Genomic DNA, 27,177 nt, shown 5'->3' with positions numbered 1-27,177 from the left:
CCAACGCCAGCCCCCCTGCCCCGCAATGGGTCCGTCCCGTTCCATGGTTCTGAAGCCAGGGCTGTGACTTGGGAACACTGGAGGATGCCAGCCCCGGCGGGGCGGGGGCTCACGGGCCGGTAACCCGGCACAGGGGGGGCCAGCCCGCCCCGCCCCGCCCCGCTCCGGGGTGCGGGACGGGTTTGGTACAGAGGCCGAGGGGGGCGGCTGGGTCCCTCGGGCAGGCAGCCCTGTCCCCATGGCAACCCCGCCCGGCCGCCTCTGCCCACAACCAAGATGGAGGCCCCGGCTGCCTCCCGGGTCACGTGGCCCGCGCCGGCGCCAGAGAACGGCGCGGAGCTCGCGATAGCTCCGCGCTGGGGGCGCCAGTAGAAGATGGCGGCCTGGGCGGGTAGCAACGGGGACGCCGCGGCCTTGCCGGTGGGGAAGGCGGCAGGTGGGTCCGGGCCCGGCCCGGCCCGGCCCGGGTGCGCGGCTCCCGCTGGAGCGGCCCCGACGGGGGGGGGTTGGCCTCGGGGGCGGGTGCTGGGGGCCCTGTGGAGCCGCCCGAGCCCGGCACGCCTCGCGCGTGGCCCCGACGTGCAGCTTCCCCGGCGGCTCCGGGCTGAAGGCCGCTCCCGCGTTCTCTGCCCCCTTGGCAGGCGAGCGGCGCTGAGCGAGCCGCGCGGCGGGGGGGAGGGGCGGCCCGGCCCGGCCCGGCTCGGCCCGGCTGCTGAGAGGGGGCAGGGGTCCGGAGAGCCCCATCCCGTAGTGGTGCCGCTGGCCGGAGGTGACTGTGCCCTTCTCTACCATCGCGCCGGGCCAGGCGCCTCCTGACAGCTCCCTGCACAGCCCTGGGCCCCTTGGCTCAGTGCCGGGAGGCGGCTAACGGAGGCTTTGAAGCCATGTTTAAACTGACCATGGATCGATGATAGGGAGGAAAGTTTGAATCGCCCCTGGTATTACCAGGGTGATTTAATTACTGTTTTCCCAAAGTGAAATGTTCCTTGGATTTTTTCTTTCATTTTTAGAATTCTTATATAGTCTGCAATGGATTTTCTTGGGCTGTGAATTATCAGAGTTGCATTTCTGTGGCTGCACATCCCTTAACATTGAACTGTTCTTATTTGCTCATGTAGTAAAGGTGTAAAATATGTATTAGCCCCTGTTCACTCTACAGGTGAGGTCTGCTTTAGGACTGAGGACAGAGTGGGGTTCAAGGTAATCTCCACTTATAGTTCTCTCTGACAAATGGATTAGGTACCTAAGTTACTTAGGGCTTGTCTACACTGGCACTTTACAGTGCTGCAACTTTCTCGCTCAGGGGGTGTGAAAAAACACCCGCTGAGTGCAGCAAGTTTCAGCGCTGTGAAGCACCAGTGTAGACAGCACACCAGTACTGGTAGCTACGCCCCTCCTGGAGGTGGGGTATTTTACAGCAGTGGGAGAGCTCTTTCCCAGTGCTCTGCCATGACTACACAACAGCACTTTAGCATGGTGGTGGTGGTATCTGAGTTTCTCCCAAGTGGGAAGGGACATTAAGAAGTTATTCAAGACTTATAGTGATTTTTTTCCTCCTTGATTTGTATGCATCTGTGTTCTCTCACCCTGACTGGAAACCTAGGGGAGAGTTACTCTACATTTCCAGCACCAGAGCATGGGAGATGCAGATTTGGATGCGCTGAGATTTATTATTTACTCATAGATTTAAAATAATAAAGATGCCTATCCAAGACTCTAGGCCCCCTAACTACATTATCGTGACAGATATTTGAAGATGGTGGTAGTGGCACAGTGTTAGTAAAAGACTCTGGACCTTGAAGTCATAGCTACCTTGTTTGAAAATAAACTGCAACATGTTTTGTTCTTCACAGTTGATCGTATGATCAGAGAGAACAGCCACATTTTCACAGACGCTCAGTGTAAAGTGTGCAGTGCAGTGCTCATCTCAGAGTCCCAGAAGCTAGCTCATTACCAGGTACTTCAGGCAGCAAAGATGTTGCTGGATTTCTTATTTTGGATGTAATTGAATAGAATATTTGTTGCACATTAATCCAATTTTCTTCCTCGCTCCCTGCCAGAGCAAAAAACATGCAAACAAAGTGCGGCGGTACATGTCGATTCACGGCGAGGAGGAGCTCCGTCAGGGGAAGAAGATAAAGCTGGAAACCAAGCAGGTGATGTAGAAGACTACAGGGCCTCTCAGGTCAGAGCTCTAGAAGAGGACTAGCATCCTGTAAGCGCTGAGGAGTGCTTTGCTGATAGGGATTTAGCAGGCACAGTCCATGACAGGTGCAGTGGAATATGGAATAATACACCAGAGGGAGGATTGTTGGCGTTGGGTAATTTAGTGAGGACAGCTGAGCCCTCTAGTTGCTACACATTGCTGCAATGAGCACACCTCTTAGCCAGTGTGTGGAACACCTGCACCCTAAACAAATGTGTCCCCCCATGAGAGAAGCACTGCCGTGAAGCAACATTTGGAAGGACAGATGAGCAGAAAAGGTGACTAAGAGCAGTCATGGATGTAATTACTGTGTAACTTTCAGTGAGCATGTCCTGTGAATTAATTATGTTGCTGGACTTGACTTTTTTGGATGATCTCATGTTACTCAAAGTTCCCATTGCTGGTAGTTACGGTGCCTTTAAGGCAGTAAAGGTAACACATTTCCCACGATCTGTCTGCATGGTGATTATGCAGTTTGAGTAACAGAGTCAAGTTTTATCACTGCTTCAGCTGTAATTCCTAATCACCTCCAATCCAGCCTCTTGCGTATGCCCCCATAGCATATACAGTGCAGGGATGAATATAAAAGGAGGATCTGTGTGTCTGGTGGTAGGTTCAGACATGAGTAAAATAGACACTGTTAACCTAGTGAAGTAGCTTTGAGTTAGAGATGACAGAGTTGGCTGCAATGCCTTGTATTGCTTGGTCCATACCTTGTAGAGAATAGACTGGGAACCTGCACCAATGCTGCCAACTACCTTGTCCTCAACTCCTCTGGGTCATAATAGCCTACCAAAATGTGCCACTACCTGATGAAAGTGAGACTAGTCAGAAATAAGAGCGCCGTTCTTCAAAGGAAGGTATGAAGCAGCGCCAAATTCCTTGGCCTTGACAGCTGAATATATCTGGTTACTTCAGATTCTCAAACATCAATTCCTTCTTGTGAACAGGAGAGCAGCAATGGAGATGACAGGAACAAATGCTGCCCCATCTGTAACATGACCTTTTCCTCTCCCGTTGTGGCCATGTCTCACTACTTAGGCAAGACTCATGCCAAGAACCTGAAGCTGAAGCAACAGTCCCCCAGAGTGGAAGGTATGGCTGTCTGCAGTATGTGTGTGTGTGTCCTGTTAGGAGCAGCCGCAAGTAGGTGATCTTTCCACTCCCTTCACATCATGATTCCTAGATTAGAGGGTGGCTGAGTACCTTGCTACAGCTCTGGACCCATTGGCACTGGGGTGTTAATGCTTTCCTAGTGATACGAGTGCTGTTAGAAATCAGAAGCATGTGGCAACTGGTGAAAAACATGCCAACAACTCTGTTCCCCCCTTTGGTAATCTGTTTTGTAGATTTGCATTTCCCTGAAGCTTGCTTTAAGAAAGACAATTCTAATTTGGCGCAACTGGAGTGCCTAGTTCTCCATGTGCAATGCATGCAGAGAGTCAACTTCTGGGTCCTATCTGGCATTCTTACCCGTTGGAGCCTCTTGGGTCAGATTAGGAGACTTTATAAAGGGGTGTTCATGAGGAGACCAAGTCACTTTCTGCAGTTCACTGGGGGAGCGCGCTCAGATATTTTGAAGGTGACTGTCACTGTGGCATAAGAGTACGTTGCATGTGTCTTCATCATACAGCAATGGAACTGTGTGCATTTGTCTATGAATGAACTGAATCGTGCTCAGTCCTGTTCCCATAAAGTTGGTGGCAAGGCTACTGTTGACAAATGGTGCAGGATCAGGTCCTCCACACACAGTTTAAATATCCTGCCTTTGAAAGGGAGTGACTCTGAAAGTACATTATGGGAGGGCTTGCTCTGTTCTGTATCTCCCCCTTTTTCCATTTGCTGGGAGTGACTGACATCCTTGTGGGTGGAGGTGATTTGTTTCCAGTTTCTTTAAAGATATCACTGTTGGCCTGCTGTGCTCCAAGATATGACCAGGTGAATGTCAAGGAGGATCTGCAGTTCTGATTTAACTTGGAAACTCTGACTTGTCTTACCATTTGGTGTTTGTTTATGGATACGAAAGGAAGAGATGGGTGCAGATCCAAATGAAAAGTCTCCAAGAAAACTTCTGTCAAAAGCCCTTCTCTGAAGAAACAAACTAAAAATTCCAAAGACTGACTCTGGCTGCTTAGTTTGTAGATCTCTGAGTATTGGTAATTGGTGGTCTGTTTCGTTTTACAGTAACGATGCCTCCACAGAAATGCCCGGCTAACTTTCCTCCCTCTGCTGTATCTTCCAACGAGGAGAACCAGAGCACTTCTGACCCAGACAAGTTCTGCAGCCTCTGCCATGCCACTTTCAACAATCCACTCATGGCAAAACAGCATTATGTAGGCAAGAAACACAGAAAGCAAGAGACCAAACTCAAGCTGATGGCACACTATGGTCGTACTCCTGACGCGCCTGCATCCTCCTCCATGGGTGAGTCCTGGACAGCCAGGTTTACTAATGTAGCTGAAGGATGGAGTGGGAAGGGCTCAGGGTGGCAGTGGGTGTGTGGAAGCTTTGGGACTGACAGCTCTTTGAAGAGAACAGAGTGAGACTTACAGCAAATTAGACACTTTTTTTTTTTTTTTAAGGTAGGATTGTTGGTGTTTCCATTATAAACCCCTGTTACTGCTTGAGGTATTACCTTAGCTGTTGGTAATTAGCTTGGGGTTGAAATGTGTTATGGCTGTTAACCGTCTAGACGTAAAGTTTCAAGATGTAAAGATTCCAAGGGATCTTGACAGCAAGTTGGACTTCCAGCTAAGTGGACTGATCCCTCAGTGGAACTCTTGGAGCATTGATTGCCATCTCTAAGGTACCTTTCAAGGTGCCCTGCCATGGGGAGAAAATACTGGGCTTGTACTAGTCTTGCTGCTCTATGATGCATACATAGGAACTGTGATGGGTTTTCCTGCCTGTTCCCAGTCCCATCTGATGAGGTAGTGTGCTTGCTTCATCCCAACATGCGCCGGAGGGAAAGCTGAGCTATTGAGAGGGACTTGTAGTCTGGTTAAAATTATGTTCTTCTTTAACTGCTATTTATAAACAGTGTTGAGTATAGAGTCTCTGTGAAGATGGAGTGAAGCTGTTTAAAAGCTCACAATAAACTCCTCTGTGCCTCCCACTGCACCTCCTCACACCAGAGAAACCAGACTTTACATTCCTGATATCTTGAAAATAAAGAACAGACAGAAGAAAATCTTTTTTTTTTTTTCTATAGACCTCGATTTGAGGCCCTCTTTCCCTAGCCTAAAGAGACATACAAGGGCACAAGCCCAGATTTTAACCCTTTGCATGTCACCTTTCAGGCACTGCTGACACTAACAAGTAATGGGTGTCGCTGATACTAAGCAGTCTGCCCTGCCCCTGGAGCAGTAAGATTGAAGATTCCAACGGCACATGATTTCCAGCATTAGACTAGAAATAGCCTGGCAATGGAGTGATCTGATGGTCTAAAAATCTGCTCCTTCCCTAATAGTAGAGCCCTGGTTTAGTGTCATTCTTCTGTTGTGGCTCAAATAAAGACAACGTGAAGTCACTTAAATTCTGACCCTGTAAAGTGCAGGTGGATGCTGTGACCTCTGGGATCTTTGAAGTAGAGAGACTGTGCTGTCGTCTTCCATGGGGTGTTTGAGGCATCTGTAATGTCTGTCCCATCTCATGTTACATTTAACCTATCACAAACAAGGTTTCAGACTGGGGGCTGCAATCAAGAGCCATTCTGATAATGCAGCACAAAGAGCATTGGTCTGAGCTACTTTCTTGTCTATTTTTGTTCAACTCCTTCAGCTGTCAGATCTTTGTACAGTGGCTGTCTAGCTCTTTCAGATGTCATACACCCATGCTCCCATCCATGAAATCTGGGCTCCAAGTCAAGTCTGTTCTTTCATGGAGGCTTTGGCATCTTCCCTCGCATGGTCCTTCTGGTTATCTCCCTGGACTGTCTATCTTGGGGCTGCATCTGGGTAGCCAGCAGGCACATCTGAAATCTTCACTGTTATATAAGTAACTTTAGGTACTTCACAATTTTAAAATCTCCCTTTAGACACAAGCAGCCTAGGGTGGCGGAGATGCAGTTTAAATCGCTTTAACTTGAGTATCTTCCCATAAGGAAGTGTGGTGGAGTGACGTTCTCTGGCCTGGGTTGTGCAGAAGTGCAGACTAGGTGATCGTAATGGCCCCTTCTGGCTCTTAAAATCTGACTCCAGATCATTGTTCTCAAAGCTAAATGACCTCTCAGTCCAAAATCTTGACAGTATATAAGCATCGTAAGGAGTGTTTGCTGCATTGCCCTTCTCACTGTTAGTCATTGTACTGCTATTTTTCCCCCTTAGTTATGTTGTCTGAGGTATGTGTTCTTGGCCTCTTAATTGTTTCCTAAGATACCTGTTTTTATTATTTTTGTGCATGGCACTTTTAGCAAACAGACTGAGGCCCTGCCCCAAGGAGCTTGCAGCCTGAGGGGCTGAGCTGGGAATATACACAGCAATTCTCATCTTGAAGAAAATTCTGTGCGGTTGTCCCCTGAACTAACCTCCTACACTGTGCCATGTTTTCCACTTCTGATCCCACATCCTTGTGCTCAGCATCTCTGACCTCCAGTAAAAGTTCCAGAAATCTCACTCCAGCTGGAGTTTGGCATCTTACCCAAGAGTACTGATGTATCTGGGACAGCTACCAACAGGAAAGAGTTATGTTTGAATGATGCTCAAACTGCAGATCAAATGCTTCAGGACAGAGCTTCATGTGTGACTGAGGGATGGCGTACAACGTGTCATGCTATATCTTAACATTTGATGTTGTGTATGTAATCTTGTGTGGTGCTGTTTCCCTTGTGCTTCAAGTTGAAAAATTACGAAGTTCACTCTCTGAAACTGAGATGTACAGATGGAGAGAAGTGGAGTTGCAGAGACATTGCTGTCAGATTTTGGACTGAAAACTCTCAAACCCTACCCCAGGCCATTGAAAGAGCGTGAACTATCTCAAACATTAGGGTGGATTTTGTAATGAAGGAACCTGCACTCTGATTGGAGACGATGTTTTTGGCTTGGCATGCTGTTCCCAAATGGCTGTGGCCTCTGCTAAGGCTCCACTGGAGGGGGGCAGATAGCAAGCTCTCTATCTCTTCAGCGGATCAGAATGCTGGATTTTACATGCTATTTATTTCTGTTTAGCAACTGTTTCACTGGTGTGTCCAATTGATTGATCTTGCTTATTTCTACCTCAGGCACCAAGTGATTGGATAGCTGTTTGTTAACATTGATGTCTGTTTCAGCTGGGAAGGGGTACCCCTGCAACACATGTAATATAGTACTGAATTCCATAGAGCAGTACCAAGCTCACATCAGCGGCTTCAAACACAAGAATCAGTAAGTGATCTTTGGTTTAAATGCATTTATAATGGCAGTAGTTACATTGTATAGTTAAATTTCATGCCATTGAATTGGAAGCACTCTTCAGGGTGTCTCGCAACCTACACGAAGCATTTTGTGCAAATTTGTGCGCCTCCTTTTAAGACGGAGATCCGCTAGTGTATGTTTGCACAGATATGGGTGGGTGGTGGGGGGATCTCTTTTATGGAACTAGCTTCTGTTAGTCAGAGGCTTTTGAGCCATCCAGAGCTCTTCTTCAGGTCTGGAAAAGGTGCTCCCAGGGTCACTGCTAAATGCAGGGTGGAACAGATTGTTTAGCATCAATAGCTAACACCTGGTGTATGGGACCATTCAAGGTAGAGTGGTGTGGCTTGAAGGCATGTGTCTGTGTCTCTCTGTCCAACAGCAGTTAATCCAATAAAAGATTACCTCCCCCATCTTGGGTATGTCTACACTACAGGATTATTCTGATTTTACAGAAACCTGTTTTTTAAAACAGATTGTATAAAGTCGAGTGCACGCGGCCACACTAAGCACACTAATTCGGCAGTGTGCGTCCATGTACCGAGGCTAGCGTCGATTTCCAGAGCGTTGCACTGTGGGTAGCTATCCCATAGTTCCTGCAGTCTCCCCCCGCCTATTGGCATTCTGGGTTGAGATCACAATGCATAATGTGGCAAAAACAGTGTCGCGGGTGATTCTGGTAAATGTCGTCACTCAATCCTTCCTCCGTGAAAGCAACGGCAGACAATTATTTCGCGCCCTTTTTCCCTGGATTGCCCTGGCAGATGCCATAACATGGTAACCATGGAGCCCGTTTAGCCTTTTTTCACTGTCACCATATGTTTACTGGATGCTGCTGACAGACGTGGTACTGCAGTGCTACACAGCAGCACTCACTTGCCTTTGCAAGGTAGCAGAGACGGTTACCAGCCCTATTGCACCGTCTGCTGCTTTGGAAATTGGCGATGACGGTTACCAGTCATATTGTACCGTCTGCTGCTGTCGTGGGTTCTCCTGGCTGGCCTCGCTGAGGTCGGCCGGGGACGCATGGACAAAAATAGGAATGACTCCCCAGGTCATTCCCTTCTTTTTGTTTTGTCTAAAAATAGTCAGTCTTGCCTAGAATATGGGGCAAGTCTGCTAGAGAACCAGAGAGCACAGCTGCTCTGTGTCAGAGCCCCAGACATCCCACAGAAATGATGAGCTGCATGCCATTCTAGGGGGTGCCCCTGCAACAACCCCATCCGTTGCGTCCCTCCTCCCACACCCCTCCTGGGCTACCGTGGCAGTTATCTCCCCATTTGTGTGATGAAGTAATAAAGAATGCAGGAACAAGAAACACTGACTTTTTAGTGAGATAAAATGAGGGGGAGGCAGCCTCCAGCTGCTATGATATTCCAGGCAGGACATTTCCATTACTCATTAAAGGGTAGGGGGGGAGAGGAGCACAGCCTCCTGCTGCTATGATGAGGACAGTTACCAGCCCTATTGCACCATCTGCCAGGACTGAATCTCCAGAACACAAAGCTTAAAGAAGGGAATGACCGGGAGTCATTCCCATTTTTGCCCAGGCCCCCCCAGCCAACCTCACCGAGGCCAGGCAGGAGCACTCGCAGGATGGTGACGAGGACGGCTATCAGTCATATTGTACCGTCTGCCACCAGGGAGGGGAGGGGAGAGGATGCTGCTGTTTAGCGCTGCAGCACCCTGTCTACCAGTAGATGTACGGTGACATTGAAAAGAGGCAAGAAACGATTTTTTTCCCTGGGGGGAGTGGGGGTAAATTGACGACATATTCCCTGAACTACTGGTAACAATGTTTTTGTCCCTTCAGGCATTGGGAGCTCAGCCAAGAATGCAAATGCTTTTCGGAGACTGCAGGAACTGTGGGATAGCTCGAGTCCTCAGTCCCCCTCCTCCCCCCATTGGCGTCCATTTGATTCTTTGGCTTTCCGTTATGCTTGTCACGCAGCACTCTGAGTCCCTGCTGTGGCCTCTGTCTATCGAAGCCTGGAGAATTTTTTCAAATGCTTTGGCATTTCGTCTTCTGGAACAGAGCTCTGATAGAACAGATTTGTCTCCCCATACAGTGATCAGATGCAGTATCTCCCATACGGCCCATCCTGGAGCTCTTTTTGGATTTGGGACTGCATGGCCACCCGTGCTGATCAGAGCTCCACACTGGGCAAACAGGAAATGAAATTCAAAAGTTTGCAGGGCTTTTCCTGTCTACCTGGCCAGTGCATCTGAGTTCAGATGGCTTTCCAGGGCGGTCACAGTGGTGCACTGTGGGGTACCGCCCGGAGGCCGATACCATCGAATTGCAGCCACACTAACCCTAATCCTACATGGCAATACCGATTTCAGCGCTACTCCCCTCGTCGGTTTAAAGAGCCCTTATATCGATATAAAGGGCTTCGTTGTGTGGACAGGTGCAGGGTTACTTCGTTTTAACGCTGCTAAATTCGGTTTAAACGTGTGGTGTAGACCAGGCCCTTGGGACTGACACAACTATGACTACACTGCAGTTTACACTCTGGTCAGTTTTGCTTAGAGAACTCCCTCTGCAGGCCAATCCATGGTGCCGCATTAGCATATGAGTAGGGCCCAACCAAATTCATGGCCCTGAAAAATTTGTCAGAGACCATGAAATCTGGTCTTTTGTGTGCTTTTACCTTATACTCTACCAATGTCATGAGGGAGACCAGCATTTCTCAAATTGGGAGTCCTGACTCAAAAGGGAGTTGCAGGTGGGTCACAAGGTTATTTTAGGGGGGATTGTGGTATTGCCATTCTTACTTCTGTGCTGCCTTGAGAGTGGCGGCTCTTGGACAGGTGCCCAGCTGTGAAGGCAGTGCCCTGCTAACAGCAGCACAGAAGTAAGAGTGGCAATATCACACCATGCCGCCCTCTGCACTGCTGCCTTCACAGCTGGGCAGTTGGAGAGTGGCAGCTGGCGACAGAGCCCAGCGCTGCAGGCAGCAGCGCGGAAGTGAGGGTACCAATACTGTACCGTGACGTCCTTACTTCTGTGCTGTTGCTGGCGGGGCCCTGCCTTCAGAGCTGGGCTCCTGGCCAGCAGCCGCCGCTCTCCAGCTGCCCAGCTCTGAAGGCGGCGCAGCCACCTGCAGTAGTACAGAAGTAAGGGTAGCAGTGTGGCCACCCTACCCCCCCACAATAACCCTGCCACTCTCCTTCCTCTCTTCTCCCCACCCCCACTCCTTTTTCAGTCAGGACCCCTACACTTACAGCACCATGAAATTTTAAATTTAAATAGCTGAAATCATGAAATTTACTATGTTTAAAATCCTATGACTCTGAGATTGACCAAAATGGACTATGAATTTGGTAGGGCGCTACATATGAGAGCTGTTTGCCAGTTGTGAACCAAAAACACAAAGCAACTGATCAGCGGGGTGGCTGCACAGATGCTTCCCGAGTTACGCAAAAAGACGGTTACTCACCTTTGTAACTGTTGTTCTTCGAGATGTGTTGCTCACATCCATTCCAGTTAGGTGTGCGCGCCGCGCGTGCACGTTCGTCGGAAACTTTTTACCCTAGCAACTCCAGTGGGCCGGCAGGTCGCCCCCTGGAGTGGCGCCGCCATGGCGCCCAATATATATCCCTGCCGGCCCGCCCGCTCCTCAGTTCCTTCTTGCCGGCGACTCCGACAGTGGGGAAGGAGGGCGGGTGTGGAATGGATGTGAGCAACACATCTCGAAGAACAACAGTTACAAAGGTGAGTAACCGTCTTTTCTTCTTCGAGTGATTGCTCACATCCATTCCAGTTAGGTGACTCCCAAGCCATACCTAGGCGGTGGGGTCGGAGTGAGAAGTCGCGGCATGGAGCACTGCAGTTCCGAAGGCCGCATCCTCTCTCGACTGCTGGACCAGGGCGTAGTGGAAGCAAAGGTGTGGACCGATGACCAGGTCGCTGCCCGACAGATTTCCTGGATGGGCACACGGGCCAGGAAAGCCAGCGACGACGCCTGCGCCCTGGTAGAATGCGCAGTCACACGGCCCGTAGGGACATGGGCCAAGTCATAACAGGTCCTGATACAGGACGTAACCCACGAGGATAACCTCTGGGAGGAGATAGGAAGCCCTTTCATACGGTCCGCTACCGCCACGAAAAGCTGGGGGGATTTGCGGAAGGGTTTGGTCCTCTCTATGTAGAACGCGAGAGCTCTACGGACATCCAGCGAGTGGAGCTGCTGCTCCCTGCCTGAGGAGTGAGGTTTTGGGAAAAAAACCGGGAGGAAAATCTCTTGGTTGACGTGGAAGGCTGAGACCACCTTGGGTAGAAAGGCAGGGTGTGGTCTAAGCTGCACCTTGTCTTTGTGGAAGACCGTGTATGGGGGGTCCACCACAGGGCTCGGAGTTCCGACACCCGTCTAGCTGAGGTGATAGCTACTAGAAAGGCAGCCTTCCAAGAGAGGTAAAGCAGGGAGCAAGTAGCTAACGGCTCAAAGGGGGCCCCATGAGCCGGGACAACACCAGGTTAAGATCCCAGGTTGGAGCAGGGGGACGGACGTTAGGGAATAACCGTTCCAGCCCCTTAAGGAATCTCGACACCGTCGGGTGAGAAAAAACGGAGCGACCGTCCGCACCCGGGTGAAAGGTGGAGATAGCTGCCAGATGGACTCGCAACGACGATAAGGCCAGACCATGTTCTTTGAGGGACCAAACATAATCTAAGATTTCGGATACCGAAACTTCCATAGGGCGGAGATTTTCTCTCTACGCACCAACAGGAGAAGCGTTTTCCATTTCGCCGAATATGTGGCTCTTGTGGATGGTTTCCTGCTGCTCAAGAGCACCTCTCTCACAGGCGTGGAGCAGCGCAGCTCGGAACCAGTTAGCCACGCAGGAGCCACGCCGCTAGGTGCAGCGACTGCAGGTCTGGGTGACAGAGGGACCCGTGGTCCTGGGTAATCAGGTCCGGATGAAGGGGCAGGGGAACTGGGTCGGCTACGGCCAAGTCTAGCAGCATGGTGTACCAGTGCTGTCTGGGCCATGCCGGGGCCACCATGATCACACGAGCCCTGTCTCTGCGCACCTTCAGGAGGACCTTGTGAACCAGAGGGAACGGAGGAAACGCATAGTACAGGTGGGTCGCCCACTGGATGAGGAAGGCATCCGCTATCGACCCCGGCTCCCTGCCCTGAAAGGAGCAGAACGCTTGGCACTTCCTGTTCCCCTTGGACGCAAAGAGGTCCACCCGGGGATAACCCCACCTCCGGAAAATGGAGAGAGCGACGTCCGGTCGAAGGGACCACTCGTGTGACAGGAAGGATCTGCTCAATCGATCCGCCAGCGTGTTCCGTACTCCGGGAAGGAAGGAAGCCCTGAGGTGAATGGAGTGGGCTACGCAAAAGTCCCAGAGTCGTATCGCCTCGAGGCACAGGGAGGAGGACCTGGTGCCGCCCTGCTTGTTGATATAATACATGGTCGTCGTGTTGTCCGTGAACACGGCTACACAACGACCCTGAAGCTGATGACAAAACGTTTGGCAAGCAAGGCGGACCGCTCTCAACTCCCTCATGTTGATATGTAGCCCCACCTCCTCCTGGGACCATAGGCCCTGCGTCCGCAGGGTCCCTAGGTGGGCCCCCCAGCCTAGATCTGAGGCATCCGTTGTCAGGGATACCGAGGGCTGAGACGGGTGAAAGGGAAGACCCGCACACAATACGGACTGGTCCACCCACCAGCCGAGGGAATCTAAGACCTTCTGGGGGACTGTGATTAACATGTCTAGCGGTTGCCTTGGTCTGTAATGACTGATAAGCCACAGCTGGAGAGGCCTCATGCGGAGCCGAGCGTAGTCGGTCACAAAAGTGCACGCCGCCATGTGGCCTAACAGGGTTAGACATGTCCTCACTGACATCAACGGGGCTGACCGCAAGCGTTGAACGATCGCCGCCATGGTCTGGAACCGCTGCCGAGGCAGCGAGGCCCTGCCCACAGTGGCGTCCAGGACGGCCCCGATAAATTCCACCTTCTGAGTGGGCCTCAGGGTGGACTTGTCTGTGTTTATCAAGAGGCCCAGACTCGCAAACATGCCGGTGATCACGCGGACATGGCTGTACACCTGCTGTTCCGACGTGCCCCGAATCAACCAATCGTCCAGATAAGGGAACACGTGGACACGGTTGCGCCGAAGATGCGCCACGACAACTGCCATGCATTTTGTAAACACCCTCGGGGCCGTGGACAGGCCAAACGGGAGGACCGCAAATTGATAATGACGAGCCCCCACAACGAAGCGGAGGAAGCGTCTGTGGCGTGGCCAAATGGCAACGTGGAAATACGCGTCCTGCATGTCGAGGGCGGCGTACCAGTCTCCCGGATCCAGGGATGGAATAATGGTCCCGAGGATACCATGCGGAACTTCAACTTCACGAGGTATTTGTTGAGTTCTCGCAGGTCGAGGATAGGCCTGAGGCCCCCCTTGGCCTTGGGGATCAGAAAATAGCGGGAATAAAACCCCTTGCCTTTCTCGTTTTCGGGAACCGCCTCTATAGCTCCTTTGCTGAGGAGCGTCCGCACCTCCTGCCGAAGGAATTGCTCGTGAGAGGGGTCCCTGAAGAGGGACGAGGAAGGAGGGCGGGAAGGAGGGAACGAAACAAACTGCAGGCGGTACCCCGTCTGCACCACGCTCAAGACCCAGCGGTCCGATGTTATTTGGGACCACGCCGGGAGGAAAAACAAAAGGCGGTTGGAAAACGGAGGGGAAGGATCCGTAGGGGAAAACTGTTACTTGCGCCCCTCGAGCGCACTTCAAAATGAAGGCTTAGGACCAGGCGGGGGTTTTGAGGAGCCTTGGTTCTGCCCCCTTGGGTTCCCCGACTGCCTGCGCCTCCCGTTCCTGCCGCGGCGCCTGTAAGGGTCCTGCCGCTGGCGGAACTGGGAAAACGGCCGACGGTGCTGCTGTTGCTGCGGCCTAAAGGGTCTACGCTGTGTCACGGGGGTGTGCATCCCGAGGGACCGCGCAATGACCCGGTTGTCCTTTAAACTCTTAAGTCTGGGGTCTGTCTTATCGGAAAACAGGCCCTGGCCTTCGAAAGGAAGGTTCTGTATCGTGTGCTGGAGCTCTGGCGAAAGGCCGGAAACCTGCAGCCAGGAGATGCGACGCATCGTAACTCCTGACGCGAGGGTACGGGCAGCCGAGTCCGCAGCGTCCAAGGAGGCTTGCAAGGCCGTGCGCGCGACCTTCTTGCCTTCGTCCAAGATGGCCGTGAACTCTTGGCGAGCATCCTGTGGCAGCAGCTCCTTAAATTTGTCCACTGCCACCCAGGAGTTAAAGGCGTACTGCTCAGCAGGGCCTGTTGGTTAGAGACCCTGAGCTGCAGCGCCCCAGCCGAATACACCTTACGGCCAGGAGGTCCATCCGCCTGGCTTCTCTGGATTTGGGGGCCGGAGCCTCCTGGCCGTGACGCTCCCTATCGTTCACCGATTGCACTACCAGTGACCGGGAGTCGGGTGAACATGTAAATATTCGTACCCCTTAGAAGGGGCCATGTACTTCCTCTCGACTCCTTTCGCTGTCGAGGGATGGAGGCCGGGGACTGCCAGATAGTATTGGCATTGGCCTGAATGGTCCGTATAAACGGCAGGGCGACCCTGGTGGGAGCATCGGAAGAGAGGATGGTAACAATTGGGTCCTCTATCTCCGAGACCTCCTCTGCCTGCAGACTCAGGTTTTGAGCCAATCGCCTGAGGAGGTCCTGGTGCGCCCTGAGATCCAGCGGGGGGGGACTGTTGGAGGAGGTACCCGCCACCCGGCCTCATCCGGGGAGGAGAGTGATGAGACCCCAAGGCACAATAGTGTCCAACTGAGGGTCTTCCTCAGCCCTCGCCTCTGTCTCCGGAGCCGCAGCGAGTCCTGCTGTTTGGAACCCTTCGTCCCCTTCCGGGGAGGGAGGGGGGCGAGACAAAGAGGCTTCAGGGGCCCTACGCTCCGCAGTCGCGCGGCCCTAGCAGGGAGCTGCTGGGGGCCCTGGGCCTGATGGTACGCCCAGGGTGTCCAGAATCCCCACTGTGGGGGGCCTTGGTCCTGCAGCGGCGGATCAGCAAACAGCGCCGCCTGCCGGTCGGTGCCCAGCGCATAGCCGCTGTCCCGTCTGGGAGACACGGACGGCTGCCTGGAGGGCCACGGCGGGGCCGACCCTGGATGGTACGGGTCTGCGCGGGCCGGCACGGAGGATCGTCTCGGTGCCGGGGACCGGTGCCGGGAGTCATAACGGTGCCGGGACCGGGACCGGGATCTGTCACGGTGCCGGGCGCTGCTTCGGGACCGGGATCTGTCACGGTGCCGGGCGCCGCTTCGGTGCCGGGATCTGTCACGGTGCCGGGCGCCGCTTCGGTGCCGGGACCTACTACCAGCTCGGTGCCGGGAGATCGACCGGGACCGGGACCTGCCACCAGCTCGGTGCCGGGAGGTCGACCGGTGCGGCGAGTAGCGTCGGGACCTGCTCCTGGAGTCGCGGTGCCGGTGTCGACTGGAGCCTGACCGCGACCGTCTCGATGCCGACCGGTGCCGCGAGTGCGACCGGTACCGCTGAGGGGAGCGGTGCCGGGACCTGCGAGCGGCGTCGGGATCTGGAGCGCCCAAGACGTCGGGGCCTGGATGGCGAACGACTGTCCGTGGGCGGGTGCCGACATCATGGGCTTGCCTCTGGACGTGACCCGCACCGGAGGAACCGGGGGTGGCAGGCCGAGTAGGCTCCGTCAGGGCAATAAGGTCCCGAGCCGAGGCGAAGGTCTCCGGTGTGGATGGGGACCATTATCTCAACCCCAGATCTCATGGGGGAGCTCGGCGGCACCGGACTCAACAGACCCGCCGGGCCCGGAGTCAACGGTGCTGACGGTGCCGGTGGCGCCGCGGCCGATGTCGAGGCCGGGCGTTCAAGCCGGGTCTGCCTGGCCGGAGTATTAGACTTCGACGGCCTAGGCACTGATTCCGGTGCCGGAGAAGGTCGGTGCCGAGGAGTCTTCTCGGTGCCGGAGCGATCCGGTGCCGGTGCCGAAACCACGGTCTGCGAAGTCGACGGGTCAAGTGCCGCCTCCATTAGGAGAGTTCGGAGCCTCTGATCCCTCTCCTTTTTTGTCCTCGGCTTAAAAGCCTTACAGATGCGGCACTTGTCAGATCTGTGCGATTCCCCGAGGCACTTCAGGCACGCTTCGTGGGGATCGCTGGTAGGCATGGGCTTCTTGCAGGCCGCACACTGCTTGAAGCCTGGCGAAACAGGCATGAGCCTGGCGCCCGGTGCCGGGAAGGGCTAAGCCCCCGGCAAGAAACTACTTAACAGCTATTTACTAAACTATCTACTTAACAATACTAATTAACAACTATATAGAACTAGAGATAAGCGATAAACAAGCGATAGAAACTAGGAGAGCTAGGGACGTGGAGGACAGCTATGCCGCGCTCCACAGTTCCAACGACCGACACGGCGGTAAGAAGGAACTGAGGAGCGGGCGGGCCGGCAGGGGATATATATGGGCGCCATGGCGGCGCCACTCCAGGGGGCGACCTGCCGGCCCACTGGAGTTGCTAGGGTAAAAAGTTTCCGACGAACGTGCACGCGCGGCGCGCACACCTAATTGGAATGGATGTGAGCAATCACTCGAAGAAGAACCTGGCTTACGCAAATCTGGATTTACAGAGAAAGTTCCATACTCTTTATTTGTGTTTTCCTTCTGTTGAGCAACATTTCTGGAGCAATAAAGCCACCTAGCCGGAGAGCTGTTCGCAGCTCCAGCTTTTTCTGCTGCCCTGTCTGGAGTTGGCACATTCAATCATAGACAGTAGCACTAAGTGTACTGTAACCAGGCACATCAGATTACCTGCTCTGTGTAGTGTATTACTGACCTGAGAACTGCTTCCACAAGCACAGGCTGCTAGGCAAACATTCAGTATGTTAAACCACAAACATTTGTACTAGACTCTTCCACAGTTGAGAGCCCTGATTCTGAGCTTTAAATTAGAGGGTGCTCGTAACAAGGCCAAACTGCTAGGGTGAAGTGTTCCTTAGAAAGGGAGGGGAGGTCAGCAGTAGGAAATCTCCATGGTGGAAACCTGCCGTCCAACCAAGTGTCCCAGAGATGCTAAGAAAGATCTGGGAATGGGGACAGGCAGAAGGAAGGTGCTTCACCCCCCTTCTGTACCACAGGGAACAGCAGCCCCTCCATGGATTTGGTTACGGGGGATACTCCAGCACAGGCAGACTCCTCTGACAGGTTTGACAGCGGTCCAAGGCAGGATGCTGCACTGAGGAGGGGCCCAGCCTTTGCAGTGCAAGGTGCTGAGGGCTTCACCTGCCCAGCATTTTGGCCTTCGTTCTGACCTTGTTTGCATTTGTACAAGCTCAGGACACTTTGGGGAGGCAGGAGGCCGTTGGTGTCCCCCTCCAGTTGGAATGTGGGTGCTTGTGGTCTCGCACACATCCTTCAAAAGTGCTTGTGTTCCATGTGTACTTGGTGAGCTGGAGCTGGCTGCTCGCACTGGGGTACTGCACCTCCAGGCAGAGGTGTGGGGTGTGCACTGGAAATGAGCTCCACAGCCTCTGCTGCTGAAATAGGACTAACACCTGCTGGCCTTTTTAAGCCAGGGCTGCTTTTAGTGACTTCTTAAATGTTGGTAGCCATTTTGAAGAGCCCTCAAATCTGCAATGTTCTTCACAGAAAACAAAGTGGGACCCACCGCAGCTCCTTGCACTGCACACAGCCCTTTCTGTAGCTTAGAACACCCACAGAGACACTTGTCTGCCACAACACAGGGCTCTTCAATGCTAGCCCAAAGAACAGTGTAACGAAATGTGTTCCGAAAAACTCTGCTCTTTCCCTAGTGACACAGAGCAATAACTATCCCCATTACAGAAAAAAAAATCCTTACAACAGCATAGTTAAGCAGGAAGCTGCTTTTAGCTCCCGGGAGCACAGATTCTGGTGTTGCTGGTCTTTGCGGCCATTGGACCTGATTTGTTTTAAGCGGCTATTGGTCTAAGCCCTGGTCTGCTGGCTGCCAGCTCCAAGCTGGATTCTACAACCTAACTGGGAAGAAAACAAGGAAACTTGGTTTATAATGGAAACACTTGACAGACATTGCAATGGCGCTGTGAACACACAGTGGCTAACGAGTACTGGGTGAAAGCACATTGCCTCCTCGAGCTCAGTGTGCTGCCCAGCTGCCTAGGGGCATGGCTAATGACAGCAATGCTTGTTTTGCAGTGATAGCTGACAGACTCCAGTGTGGTTCTGACTATCTTTACTCTCCCTTTCTTCCTCTCCATTCACTGTGCAGGATGCCAGGAGCAGTGCCCAGCGTAGGACGGTTCCCAAGGCAGCAGTATGTTCGGGAAGAGTCAACTGCCCCCGGGGGCTACAGTTACTTCAGCCAGGACTTCTAGAGCAATCTGCAGCCCTGTTCTTGGAGCTGACAGGGGCCCAAGAACGAGCATTCTTTGCCAGCCCACAGTGGCTTCATTATCCCTCTGGATAAGCAAAGCCATTCCCTCCCACGTGCGCCTGTTGATCAGCCCCAAGGCTGGACATCTCTTTGACGAAGGATCCAGCAGAAGCAGACGTTGGACAGCAGGACCTTGCTCCCCAAGAGCGGTTCTCATTGTGCAGTCTCTTCCTGTGTGGCTGGTGGGGCGAGGATGTGTCTGGTACAGGCAGGGTCCAACAGCTGCAAATAGCCTGTCTCAAGGACACCACCTCCCTCACCTAGAACAAACAGCATGGAATTCCTGCGTCTGATGAGCCAACATCCTGTGCCAGGGGGTGTCTGTCACCGAATGAAGGCTCCTGGCTCTCACAGGGAAATGGCTAGGAGGTGAGGTGTGGACTGGACGCTTCGCTACACTGACAGATTAGCCTTGCCCAGGCTTAGACTGGGAAATCCTAGAGCTAGGTTTCTTCCTGCCCCCGCCCCCAGTTGTGATTGTGCACGAAGTTTCTTGGTCCACTGACTGCCATTAGGGCATGTCTGGAACTCTGCAGATGTTGGTTCTGGAGTGTCCAATTTAGTGGTCTCTTTACATAGTTACTGTGTATGGCATACAAAACCTGCTGCTAAAACAGGGAGCTGACAGGCCCTCAAAGAAGCAGAGAGTACAAGCTGATGGGTCTCCAGAGAACTCTCTGGACCCCATTGGCCTCCACTCCTGGCACTTTTCACTTGAAAGGAAGGACACTTTCAAACCCTCCTTGCAAAAGTTTCTTTTGTCAAACATTCATGTCCGTCTGACAGAGGAAATGGATGAATCAGGTGATCTTCCATCAAGACCTAAAGATGGTAGCAAATCTTGATGTGCTGCTAGCAAGGCTGAGCTCCTTGGGAGAATGCTCCCAAACTCGGTAGAGGAGACCCCTGAAGGAAGGGCTAAGCTGGCTTTGAATCTCAGATCACATTTGTGTGGTATTTTTTTTCCTTCAGCTGAGGTATTTTCCTTTTAGTCTTTGCTAAGCTTCTGCACAAAGCTGCACACTCCCAACTGGGCTGTCCACGCGTTCTGTCCGACACCCCTTCCCTATTCCAGGCCTTGGCAAGCCCCCATCTGGCTGTCTTCCCTCATCTCATCTCTCATGAGGCTTGTCTTGGCTCTGGGGCTTCCCACATCTTGTGCAGGTCTATCGTGCTGCTGATGTCCAGCCCTCTACAGGAGGGAGACATGCCCACCCTCTGCGACGCATTTGGACAGTGACTTCCTGGGGCTGATGGGCGGGAGTGTTACAGCTGTGGATGCTGTGTGGATGCCAAGGCTGGGGAGAGGGGGGTTGGACAAGAGGCTTTACTGCTTTGTGGAGGCTCCTTCTCAGGTGGCTGGGATTACAAATCCAGGCCAGGACTTTCTCCCTGAGTCCTGCGTGAAGCAGCTCACGTTGGCATAAGGCTGGGAGCTGACCTGGGCTCCAAGGCGTATCCAAGGTGACAAGCACTGGGGAAATGAACACAAAGCAAGGGGACCAGCTGGATGCTAATCTCTGAGCTAGCACCCTTCCAGCCCCCAGTCCAGGCTGCAGCTCTCCTCCGCAGCCTAACCTGCATTCTCGCACTAGAACAGGCTGCAGCTGCTCTGCCTAGTGCTGTCCAGTCCTGCCGTACTGCGGCATCTGTAGGCTGGCTTAGTGTCCTGCTGAAAAGCCCGTCCAAACGTCAGACTGTCTAATGAGCAGTAAACTAACAAACCGAGGGAAACGCCCTGTGCATTATGCACACCCCCATCCTGTGCTGCTCTTAGCTAGCTCTAGTCTCATTGTGCCAGTCTCGAGTTCCTAGTGGCAGGCAGGCAGGCACTGTGCGTTAAAACCAGGAGCCGTGTGGGCTCTGCTCCCGCGCAGTCTGGGGTACAACTCACTTTGTGCGTGCACTGTCAGTGCTGCTTCGTCTGATACCCAGTGTCTAGGGAGCTGCTGTTTCCCCAGGATGAGCTCTGGATAGAGTCGTACTGTTTGTGTGTGTGTGTGTGTGTGTGTGTATTTGCTGTTGCAGTTCATGTTCATACTCGTGGCAGAAAAGCAGGCTAGGGTCAGCTTGCCATCTCGGGCTGCTGCAGCCCAGGGCATATTGGGGCTGGAACCCATCACTGATGGGTTTTCTTACACACTGCTGTGGCTGGGGACTGTAGCTGGTTACCAGTCAGGGAAACCACTGGGTGAGTTAAGGGAGAGTCCAAATCTGGAAGCTGCTTCCCCTTTCACTGTTGCAAAAGTTGTGCCAATTGTGTTTTCCAGCTGGGTTGTCCAGGGCAGTTGTGAGAGACTACGTCCTGTTCTTCACAGGCTTGAGACCGTGAGTGGTGGGACAGACGGCAGAGCCGTGCTGGCGTTCGGCATGTGTATAGCCCACTCATAATGAGACAATGTTTTCATGCATTGAGACCAGACTTAGCCTCGTCCAGGGTCTCCTCATTCCTGCCCGGCTGTGCCCAGGACTCTGCACCATATGCCCAGGCGTCGAGCTTGCCAGCTGCCCTATGGGGTGACAGCATTCCTCTGCACGGTGCTGCCATGCTGAGAGATGCACTCAGCATACACCCAGCTGTGTGAGGTGGCTAGTTTATCCATGACTGATGGGTCAAGCAGGTATCTTGAGGTACTGGACTCTGGCCTTGATTCTTCAGGGCTTGGCTCTGTGCTGAGGCCTTGTCCTGTGTGCAAGGTGACCGCACAGCACACAAGGGGCATGTGCAATGTGAGAGAGCAGAGGGGGAATGTGGCTTCCTTGCTTTGCTCGGAGTGTAGAATCTGGATTATCCTGCCCTGATTTGCATTTTATTTGTGGTAGCCAAGAGGCTATGTCTTGATAAGAGAGTGTTTCACAGCTTGAAGGACAGGCAAATACCAGTACTGGGATACCTATACCTTGATCCTCACACTGGCTCAGCTGGGGGGAGGGATGGGCTGACTTCCCTGCATTTCCATTTGCTTCATGCCCATTTGAAAAAACCACCTACCCCCTTGGGTATCCTGAGGGAAAATGTGCAGCTCCCCCAGGCTCAATATCCTGAGAACTTGCTTCCCCAGTGGATGGTTATGGCTGGCAGCTGCCTCAAGCCAGGCTCCAGTAAGGCCTCCTCCCGGCCCAGTGCAGAGCTGGGAAGGGGTGTCATGTAACCTGTGTGTTTCCTTGGCTGCCTCCCTTGGAGGGGGGCATGGGAGCATTTTTACAGCACTCTGGCCACTTTGCTTCTCCTTGGGCAGGCACCTAGGGCTCCCTATGCTGCCGGGGGTGGGAAGCCTGCTCCATGGGGAAACGCCGCTCTCCACCAGGGCCAGGAGGCTGGCGTACTATCACCCCTGTGATTAGCTTATCAACGGCCTGACCTCAGAGCCAAGCCTTGCAATGAACTGCTGCCAACTGGGTTTCCAGGGGGCCTTACTACAGCCAGCTGAGGGCCCTGGGCTTGCTCTGTGGGGCTCGAGCTGAAAGTGCTGGCCAGGGAGCGATCTGCTGTAACTAAGCCAGCCAAGTGCCTGCAGCTGCCAGGGAGTGGAAAGCCTGCCTGAGGAGATGCTCTTGGCACTGTTCGGATGCAGGGCACAAACCCGAAATTGGCTGAGAGTTCCCTGCTGAGACTTCACCAGCCAGCCAGCCCTCCACTGTAAACTGCGGCCCTTCCCCAGCCTGGCCATTGAGTCAGACCCCTGGGTGCACTGCTCTGTACGCCAAGAATCTCAGCAATGCTCAGGCTGCTCCCACCCCCTGAGGGCCAGTCGCTTACCTCTGGGCTATTGCCCCCTAGATCTCACATTAAGGACAAGGCCTGTCGCCAAGCCTGTAATTATTTACACATTTATTATACAGGGAAAAGACAGGAGTTATTTGTCATGGAGTCACCAGGCGATGCTCTGGACCTGCTCCCAACAAAACCAGGCAGGACTCTGGGGAGTCTCCTGTCCCTTGGAGCAGACTGGCTGCAGGGCAAGAAGCTCGCATGGCTTCACCTCCTGGGAGCATTCAGCATCCTCTGCCCCTCTGTGCGGTTCTCACAGCAAGTCTGCCCCGGCGGGGTCCTGGGACAGCCAGAGGGTCTTGCACCCCCACTTTGCAGTCAGACGTGACTCTCAGCCAGCCAGTAACACAGAGGTTTATTTAGACAACACGAACACAGTCCAAACCAGGACAACAGGCCCCCTAAGTTAGGTCCCTCTGGGCCCTAGGGAGGCCAGAGCCCTATCAGGCCCCTCTGCATTTCCCAGCCAGCTCTAAGCTGAAAAACTCCCCCAGCCTGTGTTCTCACATTACACACTCAGGTCTCCTCCCTTAAGGCCAGTCTCCCATCCCCCAGTGCAGACTGTCCTCCCAAGCCAACACTCCCCATTCAGCATTCACAGACCACAATGAGAACAGCCCCAGTTCATCACATTTACAAAACTGAAACAGGTGAACTCTGACCAGGGAGCTCCCTGGTGAAGCTTCACCAGGGATCAGGCTCTGTCCAGCACCAGGGCTCTGGTCAGTGCCTAGTACTCCTTGTCCCCGGCATCCCAGTTGCAATCAGCCCCATTTCCTCAGGCCGTTCCCCCTACTGCTGTGACCTGCACACCCAGCTGATGGGAGAAATTCACTTGCAAGACTGGCGGGGGGGGCAGGGGGATTAACATACAGTGGAGAAAAATAACCCCAACTCTACATACAATATGATGGGGGCTAATTTAGCTACAACAAATTGTCATGGAGTGTGGGGGGGACACAAGGCCCTGCACCCCTGGCTTCCTGCGCTTCACCGGGACTCAGCCAGCCAGTAACACAGAATGTTTATTAGACGACAGGAACACAGTCCAAGACAGGTCTTGCCAGTACAGACAACAGGACCCCCTCAGTCAAGTCCATCTTGGGGGGGGCCCAGGGAGGCCACAGCCCTGTTGGGAAACCCAAGCCCCATTGGGGCTCCCCTCCATTTCCCAGCCAGCTTCAAACTGAAGCTCCCCCCTCCAGCCTTCTTTCTGGCCTTTCCCCTGCTCCTCCCCCAGCCTTTGTGTCCTTTGTCCAGTTTCCAGGACAGAGGTGTCACCTGGCCTCCAACCCCCATCCTGTGGTCTGAGGTGACATGCTCAGGTATCCTCCCTTCTCCAGTGCAGACTATCCCAACTCCCCTGCAACCTTCCCAGGTCAAAACTCCCCACTCAGCATCAAGAACATTCCCACTTCATCACACTAATTGGAAAAGATCTTGGAGTCATCTTGGCTAGTTCTCTGAAGACGTCCACGCAGTGTGCAGAGGCAGTCAAAAAAGCAAACAGGATGTTAGGAATCATTAAAAAGGGGTAGAGAATGAGATGGAGAATATCTTATTGCCTCTATATAAAACCATGTAGGGTGACCAGACAGCAAATGTGAAAAATCAGGACAGGGGAGTGGGGATAATAGGTGTCTATAAAAGAAAAAGACTCAAAAATGAGGACTGTCTTTATAAAACCAGGACATCTGGTCACCCTAAAATCTCAGTACACCCACACCTGGAATACTGGGTACAGATGTGGTCTCATTTCAAAAAAGATTCTAGCACTAGAAAAGGTTCAGAGAGGGGCAACTAAAATGATTAGGGGTTTTGAGAGGGTCCCATATGAGGAGAGATTAAAGAGGCTAGGACTTTTCAGCTTGGAAAAGAGGAGACGAGGGATATGATAGAGGTCTATAAAATCATGACTGGGGTGGAGAAATTGGATAAGGAAAAGTTATGTACTTGTTCTCATAATACAAGAACTAGGGGCCACCAAATGAAATGAATGGGCAGCAGGTTTAAAACAAATAAAAGGAAGTTCTTCACACCGTGCACAGTCTATGTGTGGAACTCCTTGTCTGAGGAGGTTGTGAAGGCTGGGACTATAACGGTTTAAAAGAGAACTAGATAAATTCATGGAGGTTAAGTCCATCAATGGCTATTAGCCAGGATGGGTAAGGAATGGTGTCCCTAGCCTCTGTTTGTCAGAGGGTGGAGATGAATGGCAGGTGAGAGATCACTTGATCATTGCCTGTTAGCTTCACTCCCTCTGGGGCACCTGGCACTGGCCACTGTTGATAGACAGGATACTGGGCTGGATGGACCTTTGGTCTGACCCAGTACGGCTGTTCACGGGGTGGGGGGGGGAGAGACAACCAGGTCTTGTTCTCTTTAACATTCCACTCTTGTTCCTCTGGTGTCGCTGGGCCTTCCCTGTGGGGTGGACCTGGCACCTGTGGGGAACCAGCCCTTCATGTCCTTCCTAGCTGATGATTTCCACTGTGCCAACGCTCCACTATCACCTTGGCCTGCGAGCTGCAGCTGTTACAAGTGAGATTAACACAGGCTGCAATGCACACACCTAAGCTGAAACACTAACCCCCTTCTGCTCATTGTGATACGTGTCCGAACAGGCAGGTGAGCCAGGCTGCTCCGGCTGGGCATGTCCGTGTCCAGGGGAGATGGGAACTTGACAAGAGCTGGCTGCAGGTCTCCCAGCATCACCCTCTGCAACTGTCCACGTTTCAACTCGCTTCCACGCCAGGAGCGTCAGTCCTGGAGCCCAGGGCCTGCTCTTGGGAACACCCTGCCCTGTCTCTTGGGAACTTCCAAGCCGTGGCCCTAGGCTGATGGGGCATTGGGTCAAGTAGTGGGAGGGGGCTTAGCAGCCATGGCATACCAGCTAACTGGACTCACTCTCTTCCCTTGCCAAAGCCAGGCAGCCACATTTGCCTCTGCTCTGTGTGATCCTGGCCCATGTGCTGTTCCTTGCCTGTCCCAGTCCTGCAGGGCCAGTGCCATGCAGCCGGGGAAGGGGGTGGATCGGGCGGGCCCCAGCCTGGCAGGATGCTGGTGCATCTCCTGGATGTTCGATTCTCCTGCTGAGTGCTCTCCAAACACTGTGTTATTAATTTTTGCAAAAGATATTTGTAACTTTTAACTTACTTTTTAAAATCACTTACTCGTACATTTAGTTCTTTAAGGTAGTGCAATTTGTCTGTAACAACTCAGCCACCAAGTACAATTATTGCCACACAGCTGCCTTAACCTGTGCTGTCTTTACCTTGAGACTGTTGAAAAGGCAGTAAAACATTTGTCTCCATGGTTGCTGTGACGAACTGGGAAAGTTCTTAATGTTTTCTCTGAATACTGTATTGTTGCCTCAGTGTCCCCATGGCAGTTCTTAAGTATCTGGGAGAGCAAAGGGCCAGTGCACCTAAATGCCTGGCACTCTGTCTCCTGGCAACTGATGGCCTGGGCCCCTCCTCTGCAAAGGTGCCAGCTGAAGGTGTTGGAGACAAAGGGATCAGGTGACCTCCTGGCCCGGGAAAGGGGCTGAGGAGAGAGGAGGGGCTGGGAGGGGTTGTTAGTCTGGAGCTGGCTGGGGTCGAGGGCAGACCTGGGGGTCTGGCTCACTGCCCCCAGAATGGACCCAGCCGAGGGGTCCGGTTCACTGTATCTACAAGCTCTGTTTTAGACCCTGTTCCTGTCATCAAATAAACCTCTGTTTTACTGGCTGGCTGAGAGTCACATCTGACTGCAAAGTGGGGGTGCAGAATCTGGTGGCTTCCCCAGGACCCCGCTGGGGTGGACTCGCTGTGGGAAGCGCACGGAGGGGCAGAGGATGCTGAATGCTCCAAGGAGAGACCCAGGAGGTGAAGCCGTGTGAGCTTCTTGCCCTGAACAAGTCTGCTTGAAGGAAGAGGAGGCTCCCCAAAGTCCTGACTGGCTTGGTGGGGAGCAGTTCCAGAGCATCACCCGGTGACTCCGTGACAGTTGTGCATGGATCTTTTACTTCAAAAATTCCAGTGGAATACAGCAGACCATCATCCTTTGCCCCAAACAAAACAAATAACAAACAAACCCCAAAAACAGTTCACATAAGTATTCAAAGTACCTTCCATTAAAACTTCAGAAAAACAAAGGTGTGGAAAAGGCAGGGGGAGAGGAGGGGAAGAGATGAAAGAAACCAATTAAGCCTGTTAGGTCAGTTTAAAGTACAGGCTACCAGCAGCAAATTAAGTAAACTCAGGAAAAGAAGGAGGAAAGGAAGAAAAGGATATAGTTAGCTCTGAACCAAGAGTAGGCTCCCCGGGTTGAAACAGCTGGGAACCCTTCCCTCAGGTTCTCATCCTGGCTCTGGGAGAAGAGT

The 27,177-nt window shown here is 52.9% G+C and overlaps 1 protein-coding gene across 7 annotated transcripts; it reads left to right on the top strand.

The window, feature by feature from the left end:
• The first annotated feature begins 356 nt into the window (after positions 1 to 356).
• On the top strand, positions 357 to 22,978 carry ZNF346 (zinc finger protein 346). 7 transcript variants are annotated; one of them, XR_004001621.1, is made up of 8 exons: positions 357 to 436; positions 1,854 to 1,957; positions 2,061 to 2,156; positions 3,157 to 3,301; positions 4,391 to 4,630; positions 7,473 to 7,566; positions 18,878 to 19,411; positions 21,313 to 22,978. XR_004001621.1 is itself a non-coding variant. In XM_030572810.1 (7 exons), exons 1-7 carry the CDS (start codon positions 376 to 378, stop codon positions 18,981 to 18,983), a joined length of 846 nt encoding a protein of 281 aa, XP_030428670.1. In that variant the 5' UTR covers positions 357 to 375; the 3' UTR covers positions 18,984 to 19,981. The 7 variants fall into 7 exon arrangements, 6 of the variants coding, with proteins under 6 accessions (XP_030428670.1, XP_030428671.1, XP_030428673.1 ...); XM_030572810.1 differs by lacking the exon at positions 21,313 to 22,978 and having other exon boundaries at positions 18,878 to 19,981; XM_030572811.1 differs by lacking the exons at positions 7,473 to 7,566; positions 18,878 to 19,411.
• The last annotated feature ends 4,199 nt before the right edge of the window (positions 22,979 to 27,177 follow it).

The sequence above is a fragment of the Gopherus evgoodei genome, chromosome 8, assembly GCF_007399415.2.
Source record: "Gopherus evgoodei ecotype Sinaloan lineage chromosome 8, rGopEvg1_v1.p, whole genome shotgun sequence".
NCBI lineage: Eukaryota > Metazoa > Chordata > Testudines > Testudinidae > Gopherus > Gopherus evgoodei.
Note: the sequence above shows the minus strand (reverse complement) of the source record. Positions and strands in the feature narration are given on the sequence as shown.